At 39.5% G+C, this 14492-nt stretch overlaps 1 protein-coding gene across 1 annotated transcript in view; it reads right to left on the reverse strand.

The window, feature by feature from the left end:
• The window catches only part of GTF3C1 (general transcription factor IIIC subunit 1), a gene marked incomplete in the record, with an annotated part of 1808906 nt that overhangs the window by 529720 nt on the left and 1264694 nt on the right, over positions 1-14492 (reverse strand). The window contains 1 exon segment of the mRNA XM_044089472.1: positions 4091-4184. Coding sequence (XP_043945407.1) covers positions 4091-4184 — 94 coding nt within the window.

Raw genomic sequence — 14492 nt, forward strand, 5'->3', positions numbered from 1 at the left:
ATGTCCCCAGTAGGCCTTTGGAAAGTACCTGTAACTAGTACTCTTAAGGCTACACATACCTTGGTTTCCACTGGGATGGGTTCCCCTCTGTTGGCTCTGGGTCTGAGGTGAAGGTAGCAAATTTTTGTGAGCTGCTCTAGTACGTCCCTGTCCACCCTGTAGCGCTCTATCTCCAAGTCATGTAGCCCCTGAAAGGTTACCCTGGCACTGAACACTTTTTCTCTTCCTCAGTCTGGGCTGGTTGTCAGCATCATCACCACCACTGACTGCAGCCTGTAGCACGTCCAGAAGAAGCAAAGCAGCAGCAGCCTCTATCATTTTGTCAGTTAAAATTCCCAAGTGTGTACTCGAATGGTGCAGAGTATGTGGGAAAAATCAGATTGAAGGGTGCCTGCATACTTTATACTGGTATGCTGGAGATGTAGCTTGGGTGATTGCCTATGATACATTCCACCTGCCAGCTTAATTACTGAAGGTTTTGAATGGGCCAGTGTGAGTTGCAGACAGTGTATTAGTCATTTATAGTTGACTGGCTTTTCTAAGCTATTTCCTTTTATTTTTTTTTTCAATTTCCTCCACTTCTAAGCCTCATGCCATGCAAATCCATGGCTCCAGTGTAAACATTGCTCAGCAGATTTGACCCTCCCCTGTACACGAGCATGTTTAGCTTTTCTTTAACCAGCTAAACACAGCTTAACAGCCTCAGACACACACCTCTTGCTTAGCTGAGTGCAAACAGGAGCCGCTGAGCTCCAATGTGCTCAGACAAACCCTGACACACACCCTTTTCATGTCAGCTGTCTCATCTGCCTACACTACCACGGCTCTAGCCCTTATACAGTTAGTACCTGTGGAGACGGTGGCCATTTTGCTATTCAATAAACTTAGTTCATTTACATACACCTAACTGCATCTACCCTGGATACTGCACTACACCAGGACCTATGTCCTTAGCCACCACTATAACCTGCCATTGTACGACTCTGCATGCTGCCCAGTATAATGGGAAAATTCAATATAGCTTCATATATCATATTTTACAATTTTAATTTTTTTTTTTGGCAAACTAGCATGTTTACATGTTGCTGGGTGTTGTTTAAATGTGGCATATGTGATAAAAAAAATTTAATTTTTTATTAATTGCATCCCTTTTAAATGTCAATGGCCATAGTTTTGGCCATTTGGATGCCTACTGCACCTAATACATGCTTTTGAGTTGTCAGAGCCCATTTTTTTTTTTACATTCCAGTACACAGTTAGTAACCTCATACATTTTTCCTGTAGACACGGCACCTACATAGATGCCTTTCTGCTTGCTGGATCGCAAAATCACCTCATTTGTATGGTTTTCACCAGCAGATGAGGTGATTTGCATTCCGCGATCGCTTTCGTGTCCACACAGTGTCTGCATGCTCGCGCATACCACCAGCCCGGTTTTCTGGATCGCTCTGCAGCCATATTTAGTATTCGGGCCGCAACACTATTCCTATATGGAGAATCACTCCGTGTAGGGCTTATTGAATTAAGGTCATTGTCCTGTCTCTGTCTGGATCAGAATCCTCTCACACATATTCCTCAAGAATTTCTCTGCTGACATTATTCTCAGGTAAGGATTTCTAAGCACCAAGATTAACAGCCTGTAATAATTGCCCGGCTAAGGTAAAAATCTTCTTTTCCTAACAGACACCATGTCTTCAAATTAACAGTTTTTAACTTTTTGTTTTTTTCTTTACAATAAGAAATTTGGTTGAAGACTGACTTAAAGAGGGTACATCTACCCCATCTAGAAGTCTCTTTCCCCCAGCTACCCTGAACAACATCTCCCGGAGTGTCTCCCTGACCAAGAGAGGATGGATAGCTCTCCAATGCCTGGACTGAACAGTGGAATAGCAGATGAGGATAAGACTGACCCCCTTGTTCATAGTGGCTGAAAAAAAGCTACACTAGAGGAAGCTGGAGTGGTGAGTGACTGAGTGGTCTGAGGAATGACAAATGGCCACTACAGATTCACCAACTATCACCTGAGGCATCGACAAAAGCCTGTGTTGTTGGCAAGCGATCTTTTGTTTTGTCTTTCTAGGTACATTGAGAAAAAGAACAGCAGGAGTGGGATAATTTCTGTGCTGCAAATGAGGAGGAAGTCTGACAGGTGGAATTCACTGATGGAACAAGTCAGTCAGAAGATGACCTATGAAAAAGTGTTCATACACAGCGCACATAGACTTGCACTCAATTACACAGTCCCCATCACATAATGCACAAGCAACACACTAAAATCCTGTCAGAAACTCTTTAAATAATCAGACTGACAGCTAAAAATCTGAGATACATTGTCATCAAGTGGTACATCTGTAGTGACATATCCTGTAATGACCCCTGCCTATTTAAAACACTTCTCGACTCTACACTTGCAAGAAGATAATTAAAAGTTTCCACAAGCAGTGCATTTTCACATAAAAATAGTTGCCACATTTAATTAGTGCTAAAAGATCTGGTAAATGGAATGAATAAGCTTAAGTAGTACTGTAGTACATTCACAATTCTTAAAAAAATATTGTTGAGGTTTAAAGCTTACTGTTGCAATGAATCCAGTTTAATGTCATGTTTGTTACTGATCTTATACAGCTACATCTGGATCGGTACTTGCATATTATCACAACCACGCTTTGTTATGCTTTCTCGGTCACCTGTTATCACTACCACAGGTTTCGCCAGTTATTAGCACTACCACACCTTGTTAGTAACCCATTATTTGTATTTTTGCAACCAATCATTTTCAGCAGCATGTTATTTAGATAACGGTACTAAATAAGTTTTTGTAAAAATTATTTTCGCTACTACACTATTTATTTCACTTTGATCGGATTGCTTGTACTTTTACATGCAATGTCATTGTTGTAAGTTATTTTGACTGTGACTGGATATTTGTACTATGTAATGTTCATGCTGCATTTTTAAAAAGTATCTAAATTTTTTGTATATATTACACTAGGAGGCAATTACCTAACTGAGTGCTCTGATTAAGTAAAAACAAACCTGGTATATGCTGTGTGGATTTTAATTTGGATAACAGATTGTTCAGTGTGGAAAAAAAGAAAGATTCAATATTAGAAATAACATGGTTGTATAATACATCATTTGGAAAATTAATACAAACCTAAACTGATTATTTTTCTAAGAGTGATTTTCTTTATATAATTATTCCACGGTTAAGCTGCATACACTTTGGAGCATGGAAGAAGCTGGTGAGAAAGTGTAGCTGCAACTGTCATGAAAATGTGATTGTGATAATACACAAGTACCTCTGGATCTAATCAAGATTTTTTTTTAAATTAATGCAAAATGGAAATCAATTCTGTTAAGAAAAAAATGTCAACGAATGAAATAACTTCAACAATCTGTGCCCTTAGTACAGACATCTGTTTTAAATAAAATGTAACTCTTACATAAAACCATACACTGGAAGCCAATCATTTTCCAAAATACTTTCATTCGGGCTTTTGGTAGACAAAACTAGCTCCCTAACTTTATCAACAGCCTGAAAAATGGATTGAAAGATAAAATGAGGAAGGAACCAATGAAAGAGTTGCTTCCTGGAAATGGATATTCACCATATATCTAAAACCAAGATCAACATATTACAAAAACAGACTTTGGGATTTAGGGTGATTACCAAAACATTGGCTTGCAGTGTTAATGCATGATCAATATCTAAACAGATAACGGTCCTTGCGCCAAGACCTCTCTCCAGTGGCGCAGCATAAGATAAAGACTGAATGATGGGTCTGCACGTGAAAAAGGACAAAAACAACAACAACAGGAGAGGAAACTGATATTAAATACAAACACAAGAAGTGTAACAAAGCAAACAGAGAGACTGTGCACAAGACCAAATAGTGAAAAATATCAATAAGAAGCATATTCAACTCTACCACTGTAGTGCAACAAATCTGATGACTCAAGATGTCTGACATCACAGTGGCCTCTCTAGCAGGCTCACAAAACAAAAATGGCTCCTATATTTCCCCCAAAAATATGCAAAGTATTTTGAAGGTACAAGTCTGAAATTTCAAGGTAGGAAGTACATTACCTGTAGAGACTGGCAAACTTTCATCTGTGTATCAGAAAGGGCCAACGTGCTCTGGATCAGGTTATGTAACACTATGATATGAATGTCTTCTATACTGCAAAGTGAAAAAAGATGTAAAAAAAACAATAATTAAACTGGTTGTAAAAACACTGACATAAAACATTCTTTAAAACAAAGTCAGTCAGTCCTCCTTTCTGTAGGGGTATACCTGTTAGCCAGCATTCTTGGTCATAATTATTATACAAAAAGCTCCAAACGGCTGTCTGTACAGCTCCAAACTCTGTGTTACAAATGCAAAATAATAGCATTTCAGGAGACAGTTAAAGTTGACTTTTTCCTGTATTAGTACATTTTTGATCAGGTTACAATTACTACTTTGGCATACTACAGAAAAAGACAATCTTTAGTATTACAAAATCTTTAGTATTAAACTACTGTATGTACCTTATAAATTAAGTCAAGTAAAATTCACAGTTTGAGACTATTTCTCTCTGGAATTCTGGAATTCCCTTATAACACGTCAGCTCTAATTTTAGGTTCATAGGTAGATACTAGGCTATCTGCCCTAGGGCATTTATAAGCCTAGCCAGAGCATATTTGGCTTCCACCTCCCTATTAGATTAGCCTACTGTGCCTCTGTAGAGTAGGTCACAGAAGGTACCCTTTTAAGATTAGTTTACTGTGCGCCTCTGTCTAGCAGGGACACAGAAGAGATCCCAGGGGTGAATTTGCAATTTCCCATCCACGCGTCCATATTTCGCTTGAAGAGGGTCAGCGAGGGGCTATGTCTAACATGAATTGGGATTCTATTCCAGAGTGAGGGGAGCCTCTGGGAAATGAATCTGTCCCTCCAGCATGTCCTATTTATTTTTGTGCCGAGGTTTAGGTCCCTGGAGCGTGTAGCTCTAAGGGACTTGGATTTTTTGAGATGGAGCATGTCCATTAATTCTGGGTTTAACATGGCTTTGTACGTCAGGCATAGATCGCCTCTGAGCAGGCGGTAAGCAACGGAGTAGAGCTGGAGTTTCTTTAGTCGAGCTGCAATGGACATCTGTTTGTAGCCCATGATCCTCTTGGTGAGGTACTTTTGGGGTCTCTCCAGTTGCTGCAGGTGTTGGGTAAGGTACATCCCAAAAGAGGCATTGTATTCAATTATGGGCCTGATGAGTGACGAGTAGAGGGGCACAATGACCTCTCTTGATCTAGATGCGAACCCTTTTGTGAAAAGGTAGGCTATATAGAAGGTATTTCTAACCACTTTGGCAACGTGATTATCAAAGGAGATATTACTATCTACGTTGGTCCCCAAATCTCTAATTACTTCTTCCGTACTTAATGGATTACCACCTATGTGGTAATTTGTGGGCACCTTGTTTTTCCCAAAGGGGACAACTATGCACTTTTTAGCATTTAGCTTGAGGCCGTGGCTCTGGCACCAAGCATCAGTCTCTGTGAGACCCTTTTGGAGGATGCTTGTGTCAGCTGGAGATTCGATTATGGCCCCCAGTTTGCAGTCATCTGCAAACTTTGTCAGCCATAACCCCCCCGTGTTAGCCTGAACCTCAGAGAAGTATATACCAAACAAGAGAGGTCCCAAAACTGAGCCCTGTGGGACGCCACTTGTAACTGGTTTGGATTCGGACATGGCACCTGCGATTCTGACCATGTGGGTTCTATCTCTGAGCCAGTTTGCAACCCATCTTGTGATATAGGGGTTGATATTTAAGCTGGTAAACTTATTTATGATGCCCGAGTGGGGTATTGTGTCGAAGGCTTTTGCGTGGTCCAGGTAGGCTGTGTGGACTACCTTGCCCTCATCTATGGCTTTGGTAACTGTTTCAAAGAAATCAACTAGGTTTAAGAGGCAAGATCTGCCCTTAACAAACCGAATTGGGTAGGGTTCAGTGTCTGGAGGCTCCCAATGTCTTTGTTTATGAGTTCCATGATAATACGCTCCATAGCTTTACAGACCAGACTAGTCAGGCTTATGGGGCGATAGTTTCTGGGGTCCATTGTGGAAACTGTCTGTTCTGGGTGTAAATGAACTACCTTCAGAATACAACAAAAATACATATTGATGTTTATTAAATAAAAATATTCATATACTTCGACACCCACTTCAACACCTTCAGAAAAAACTTTCAATACAGCACATGTGGAATGGCTAGTTAAAGGGACTTGAGGAAACAGGGCGAGAGAAGGAAGAAGGATATGGAGATAAATGATATATAAAACAAATAGCTTAGATAATTAAATGAGTCAAATGCATGTCATACTTATGGGCAAAGTTACAAATACCGCAGTTCATAGGTAGGTACTAGGCTATCGGCCCAAGGGCCTTAGTAAGCCTAGCCAACAAGGTTCCCTGGCTTACGCCACCCAAGAAAGTTAATTTCCTGTGCCTCTGTCAAGCAGAGCCATAGAAGTGATCCCTGGGGTGCATTTCCTATTTCCCATCCACTCATCAAGATTTTTCTTGAAGATTGCTAATGAGGAACTTTGCTTGACATAGATGGGTAGCTTGTTCCAGATTATAGGAAGTCTCTGGGACAGGAATCTATCCCTCCAGCATGTCCTGTTTATTTTGGTGACAATGTTTAGGTCCCTAGAGCGTGTATCTTGGAGGGATTGGGATTTCTTTAGGTGTAGCATGTCCAACAGCTCTGGGTTTAATATAGCTTTATATGTTAGGCAGAGATCTCCTCAGAGTAGACGATATGCTACAGAGTAAAGCTGGTGTTTTTTGAGACGGTCAGTGTAGGGCATCTGTTTGAGGCCAGTAATCCTCTTTGTGAGGTACTTCGGTGGCCTTTCCAGCTGCTGCAGCTGTCTTGTGAGGTACATTCCAAAAGGGGCATTGTACTCTATAATGGGTCTAATGAGTGCCGAGTAGGGGGAACAATGACCTCTTTTTTCCTGGATGAGAACCCTTTTATGATGAGGTGTGCCACATAGAAGGTTTTCCTGACTACTGTGGCGATGCGATTATCAAAGGAGAGACTACTGTTAACAAAAGTATCATTGGTTACAGGGGGCAGGGAGCCTGGATAAGAGATGTCGAGACTTGGGCTACTTAGAAATCTTGTGGGAAGGTAGTGCATTTCCAAAATCACATCAGCTATAAGTGGAAGCGTTGAAAATAAGAAAAACAAAATACTGACAGAAATGTAAACTTGGACACTGAAAAGCAGCAGCTAGGATCCTTGGCAGGTCAGCAGTGTATACTAACCATTAGATAAAGAAAAACAATAATGGTATATTCAGAAATTGAATTAAACACCAGTGATATAGGACCTCAAACTTTTAGCAGTGAACTGGAAGGCAGTGACTCCAGTGTAGGTGGGAAAGGAGACAAAGCTTGACTGAAATACAAATGGGAAATCTTAGCAAAGAAAGCAGATGTCCTTTACTTGGTCCTCAAAAAATATCAGAATTGAAAAGGAGTATTAATGTGTTGATTAACAGCAATCACAGTATGAAGGAAGAAAGAGAAGGCAGTAAGAGAAGGGAAAATGTTTAGTCAATATTCTATTTTGAAGTATGTTTCATTTCAAAACGTGTTCCTGACAGTTTTAGTCTGTTTTTGATAATGTATTTCCTGCCAGTATAGCCAGTGCAGAAAATGGAACTTAATATGGAAAAATACACATGCAGTCAGGAAATCAACACTTAGCAAAAATAATGCCAAAGTATTTATTTTTAATTGGTTGCTGGCTTATCTTAGTTACTACATTTTATCAAAAATAATATAAAGGAATCAAGCTTTTCATGGTTCAGGAAGGCGGGACCTTGACTGCCTAGTCTCCCCATATACATGTGCTCTTTGCAATAAATAAGACTATTCTTCTCTGCTGAACTGTGCTGTCTGAAGTCATTTTGTTACTTTAACAGTTTAGTGCAGCAAAGTCTGCTGCAGCAGGAAGTGCCACTAGGCACATTTATGACTGTTTTTCTGTCGGCCACATTTCTGGTGTATCAATACATAATTTTTATTACTCTTCTCACCTTCAGCAGAGCGTGGGGTCTCTCTGCAGGAAAGCTTTACTAGCAATCTCCATATTAGATAGAACTGTATTGTGAGTGAGCGAAGTGTATGAGATGGGGTAAACTGAATGAAAGTAATAACTAATTATTTAAAATAACAAAGTCTGTTTTGACAGAATGAGAGTGGGTTTTTATAATAAAATAACAAGGACTGGAGTATCTCTGTCATAAGAACGAAGTATCCTTATTATGTATGAGACTGGGTTTTAATCAAAAGAAAAAGGATTAAGGGAGAGAGGATTTCTTACTAGTGTAAGAGCGGGTTTGTAATCATAGTTAAACATCTATCCACTTTTATGTGAGTGGGTAATACAAAGGGCACCAGTGAAGGTGTTTTAAAAAAAAAGTTAGAGTTTGGGACTCCAACCAGGCATGTGTTTAATAAATATGGTCAAGCCAGCTGTAATTATTTGGTGAAATGGTCTGAGCTCAATAAAAATGACAGTGCATTGCAGGGAGGAACATTTGATAACAGAATCTTAAAACAAAATTAAAACAGAAGGAAAATAAAGTACCAGCCTCTAGGTCAGCTTTTAGTAACTGGCAGGAATAATCTAAAAATGAGGAAAAGGAATCTAGTTAGAGGTTTAAAGTACAATTCAGCTAAATTAAAATCAGAGCTGCAGGCAGCCAATAAAACAGTAACTACTTTACAGAAATGTGCAGAAGACAAACCCTGTTTTGGGATCTATATCCCTTACAGCATTTACAGACGTTAACAATTAATCAAGCAGAATCTTCTGATGACGACCGCCCCTGCTTCCTTCTCCCCTTGCCATCATATGATCTATCGGCTTGTCATGAAGTTGACAGCCCTCTTACTTGCAGGAGGCAGGAAGAGAGGTTAGACTTGCCGAATCAACAACTTCCCAGATACATCCCAAGTTACTTCTAGTACTTCAGGCCATTCCCATAAGCCAGTTTACAGTGTAAGATTTAGGCAACAAAACAGACAACTGGAAAAGACATCTTCAGATCAAATGTTAGAATAGCTAAAAAAAAGAATGCAATTCTGCCCAAACTATAGACACAGGGCAAATACAAATGTTCTTCTTCTTTTGGCTTTTCCTGGTTAGGGGTCGCCACAGCAGAACTCCAGTCCGCTAATAACTGGCAGTAGATTTTTTTACGAGTGCCAAGGTGCCAGCTTAACGCCCAAACTTCAACGAAGGCATGCCCATTCTACGCATGTCTTTCGACTGAGGGGAGGACATGCAGACTCCACACCGAAGGCGCTCCAGCCGAGAATCGAATGGGAGAACCTCTTGCTGTGAGGCTACGCTACCGCTGTACCACCATGGCTGTACACAGGGCAAATGTAAATAATCATGTAAATAAATTAAAACAATTCAGCAATAAAAGTGCTTCACCAAAAGTGATAAATTTAAAAAGAATTAAACATTTAGTTACACAATTTTCTATAATTACTGATGCAGAAGAATATCAGTGGAATCCCCCTTCAAAACAAAGTACGGAGGAAGTACCAGATTCTGATTCTTCTTCTGAAACAGAAATTTTCATTATTTAAATACACCCAATTGAAAGAGGTGCCTAATCTTGCTGCCACTAGGGATGGAGAGACAAAATCAACCATAAAGGTAGTGCATTCATGGACTGCATTAGATTTTTACATCATCACAGATTCTCTCCCTCCAATCTTGATACAGTCAGTAAAATATGCCAAAATATTAGAAGGTCATATACAATTACTGAACCCTACTACTGAAGAGTCAAAAGAGCAACTTAAAAAGTCTTGGCAACCCCTGAAATTTTTAGGAAAATATGGGAAAAGTCTAACATAGACAAAAACATCCCAAACCACACAGATGATGGATTTCTTGCTGCTAGGGATAATCTATTAAATGCTTTCACTCAGAGCCAGATCCAGCATTAGGCAACCAACTCAGTCGCCTAGGGGCCCCTTGCTGGCTGGGAGGGAGCCTGCTTACTGAGGAACTGTCACACTTTTTTTTAAAATTACAAAATACATCTTTTTGAGGGCATTCTTCTCTGTATCCAGTTGCACAGACTGTTCTTCCTTACAGTGAGCAGAACTTAATGGCTCCTTTCATATTCTGCTTCTGCGAAATGCACGTGGATTTGTTCTGTTTCTACGAAAAGAGGCTTCAGCAAGTAGAGAGAGAGAGAGACAGTGAGAGTGTGTGTGTGTATGTGTGTGTGTGTGTGTGTGTGTAAATTGCCCCAAACAAGTATAACTGGTGGCTAATTTAAAATGCCCCAAATAGGTATATAACTGGTGGCTAATTTGTTCAGGCTCAAACCTTGCACCTTAGGTAGGGAAAGCAAGAACCTGAATTTTCTACCCCAACCACCAAGATGTTTAAAAAAAAAAAAAAAACAAAAACTTGAGTTTCAAGGAGTTGAGTGCATAGCTCTCAACTGTCCCGATTTTTGACTCAGATTTTAGGTCTGTTCCTCATAAAACATATGATTTTCTGGTAAATCAGTGAGGACTGAATTCATTAAAAAATGACAGCCATTTAGAAAATGCATGGTAACACAAAACCTTTTATTCTAGTAACTGTGTAAGATTAGACAAGGAATATTTTAAAATGTTTCCCTATTTTTGGGCCTTTGTCCCCCCCCCATTAATTTTGGCTTTGTCCAGATTTTTTGTGCTACAAGGTTGAGAGGTATGGTTGAGTGTCAAGTGCATTTTACAAGAAATTGAGTGTCAAGTACATATCACAAGGAACTGAGAGCTTCAAGGGAGGGGAAGTTTAGTGCTGCTCATGCCAAGTCTGTTTACAATGGATCTACTTTGCAAGTTCAAAGTTCCAAAACTTCGAAATGCAAATGGTCTTGACCATAAGATCGAAGTTTTGAAACTTTGAAACTGCAATAAAAAAAATAAAAATAAAAACAAAAAAAATTATTTTTTACATTTTTGCAGGGGGACAAGCCCCCCTGCCCCCTCCACTCCCTGCTAAATAAATATACCAACTCCGGAATCCCACTACAGTGAGGAAAACTACAAATTTCCCGTTCCGCTCTGCACGGCGATCTCCATTCATAACGTTCAAAGTTTCAAAACTGCTGGAGCAGGAAGGCAAGATGTACCTGTTCCTATAGTAAAGCCATTTTATACTATTGCATCTTTGGTTAAGATGAATTAATGAATTAATATATTAACAATTTATCTGTTTAAATAATTCATCTTTTTATACTTTCGTTTAAATAGTTGTGATGCATCTATTAATTGTAACTTTTACAGCACTATAAGTTATATTTAGCTTCTCACTAGTTTTTAGAAGACTTTTTAGAATGTATTTTTTAGGATGTATTTTTAGAATGCATTTTATAGGATGTATAATTATTAGTACATGAAATTAAATAATATAATACATGAACTTATAAAATGATGACTGTGCATACTGCATATTGTATATGCATTTGTAGAAGCAATTTTGATGTTATATATATTATTTTAGCTAATGTCACTTTAAATTTGGAGTTAGTATTTTGGCGCCAAAATGTTTTTAAATATCACGCAGTTGTATGTTAAAGTGTTCTGATGAAGTCCTGCTCCAGTAGTTTTGTGTGTTTCTTACGTTGTTGTTGGCTGTTTGCTGGTTTAGTGTTTTAAAAGTTTCAAAACTGCGATACCGTGGTCTTGACCATTTGCAGTTCGTTTTGAAACTTTGAGCTTGTGAAGGGAATCCGTTTATAACAGTGGTGCACAATGTCCGGCCCGGGGGCCAAAAACGGCCTTCCAGGCAATGCCATCCTGCCCCCAGACAGTAACCAAAATGTTTTTAAAAAAGTGAAAAAATACTATGCTTTACTCGAGTCGTGCAAACCTTCCAGCACATGCTTACTTACCTAAGTGACTGCAGTGGCCTACACATCTAATTTTGGCGTGGAAATAACTATTCTTTCTTGTTTACAGGTTACAGTCTGTAAACAGTAGTAACTTTCTGCAAGAGTTTGTAATAAGTCATGGCTGCAAACCAGAATAAAGTTAAATGCAAAGTTGATGTAGAAAACAGGCAATTTCATGACTGCTGTCTTAAGTAAAAACGCCAGTCACCTTTAACTATTGTTAATTCATAACAGAAGCATTAAGAAATCGTGTAGTAGCCCTCCCCACAAAAAGGTTGTACACCACTGGTTTACAATATGCAACTCTTGTTTAGCAAATGGTATCACTATTATGATAAATAATTTAAAAGCAGTGTTGTTAGCACAACAGGTAGCATACTTGCTTTTGATGCAGAAGGATGTGGGTTCTGCTCCTGCAGCACATAGATGGACTGCCAACACTGCATTTAAGGGGGGTGCTGCAGTCCTGAGTATGTCCTCATTTGAAGGAGATGCACATTAATTATGAACCTGTTATCAGTTTGCCATCCACTCCCTATTGCAATATTACCAGCTTTTATTTAATGTAACAAACAATTTATTCTTTAAAGGCAGCAAGCACTGAATTTGTAGGCAAAGATTTTCTTTATCCATACAAAAGGAGACTTCAATTAACTAAACAAGGCTTTCTTCAAAATACAGAATAAAAAGCAGAAGCTCTTATATTGTATGGATAAAGAAAAGTTCTGATGAAGTCTTCAAGATGAAAGTACTGAACAACAATATGGTACTTAACTATTTTATTTAGACAAAGGATTTTCTTTCACTGTTTCAACTGGCCATTTTGTTCATAGGTGGGGTTTATTGGGCTATTGACCCAAAGGTCTTTATAAGCCTAGCTGTGTGTGCCCAATATAATACTAGACAAACCCAATATCTTAGTTAGCAATGACTGCCCATATCTAGGAGTGTCATAGGTGAAATCCCCGGCAGGAATTTACAGTTTCCCATCCAGGCTACACTTAACTGGTCATGGAGGGGCTTTGTTTGAAGTGAGAAGGTAGTCTATTCCAGAGAAGTGACAACCTCTCAGAGACATCTGTCTCTCCAGCAGGTCCTCTTTATGTCACAGGCCAGGTTAAGGTCCCTTGAGCAGGTGACCCTTGTCCCATTTGACTTGTAAATGTGCAGCATTTCATTAGGTTTGCATCTGAGATTGCTCTGTAGTCCAGGCACGAGTCTCCTCTAAGTAGTCTGTATGCTACTAAGTACAGTGACAGTGATTTCAGTCTGTCAATGTATGATGTGCTGGAGACTCTGAATTTCCTTGGTTAGAAATCTCTGATGTCTCTCAAGTTGCTGCAGGTACCTGGTAAGGTATACAGCAAAGTGGGCAATGTATTCCATTATTGGCCTGATGAGGGTAGAGTACGGGAGTGTTATGACCTCTTTCACTCTTGATGCAATGCCTTTGCTAATGAGGTGTGTGACACAGAATACCTTCCTTACCACAGTAGACACAGTGGTCAAAGTTTAGGCTACAGTCAACTTGCATTCCCAAGTCTCTCACTACTAATTGTTACTTAGGGTATTTATATGATAGTCTGCAGGGATATTGTTGCTTTTACTGAATGGGATGATAATGCATTTTTTGTACTGAGTCTGAATCCATGGCTTTGGCACCAATCATTGGTTTGTGTAAGTCCCTTGAAGTATAATGACACCATTTGGGGATTCATTGATTGCACCTAATTTGCAGTTGTAAGCAAAATTAGTCAGCACAGCCCCTCTCTGTTTTGGCCTGAACTTCTGAGAAGCATATTCCAAACAATACTGGGCCCAGTACTGACCCCTGTGGAACCCCACTGGTGACAGGTCTGCTGGTTGATGTAAAGCCCCCAACTTTGACTGACTGTAACCTGTCTGTGATCCAGATGCACCCCACCTAACAACATAAAGGCTGATATTCAACCTGGAGGGTTTATCATGGATGCCCGAATGTGAAATTGTATCAAAGGCCTTGGCTAAGTCAAGGTAGGCTGTACGCACAGATTTGCCTTTGTCTATGGCTCTGGTGAAGAAGTCCACCAGGTTTAACAGGCATGACCTGCCTTTGACAAAACCACACTGTGTTGGATCAGGGGTTTGGAGATCACTGATATCCTTATTTATAAGGTCTCTCACTTTTAATTTCTCCAAATCTTTTGGGTTTCTACTACCATGATGAGAATGGAGCCCATTCCTAAGTCAAAGTATGATTAAAGTTCATGAAATTGTTTCAATCTTTGATGTCAGCCAAAACTGATCTTCACAGCATCCACAATGTGCCCAGTAATGACTCCTTCTGCAATCAGTATGGAGTTACATGTATTGGTAACATATCTAAATACGATTGTAGATTCTTTTTTATACGACCTATTGCTGCTACTACTACTGGAACTGGCTGGGTATCTTTCTTCCACATTGCTCTCGTTTCTGCCTGCATATCTTGATATTTTATGATTTTGTGTCTCTCTGTACACAAAACACTGTAGTC

The sequence above is a fragment of the Protopterus annectens genome, chromosome 12.part0 (assembly GCF_019279795.1).
Source record: "Protopterus annectens isolate FY-2018-M chromosome 12.part0, PAN1.0, whole genome shotgun sequence".
NCBI classification, from domain to species: domain Eukaryota; kingdom Metazoa; phylum Chordata; order Ceratodontiformes; family Protopteridae; genus Protopterus; species Protopterus annectens.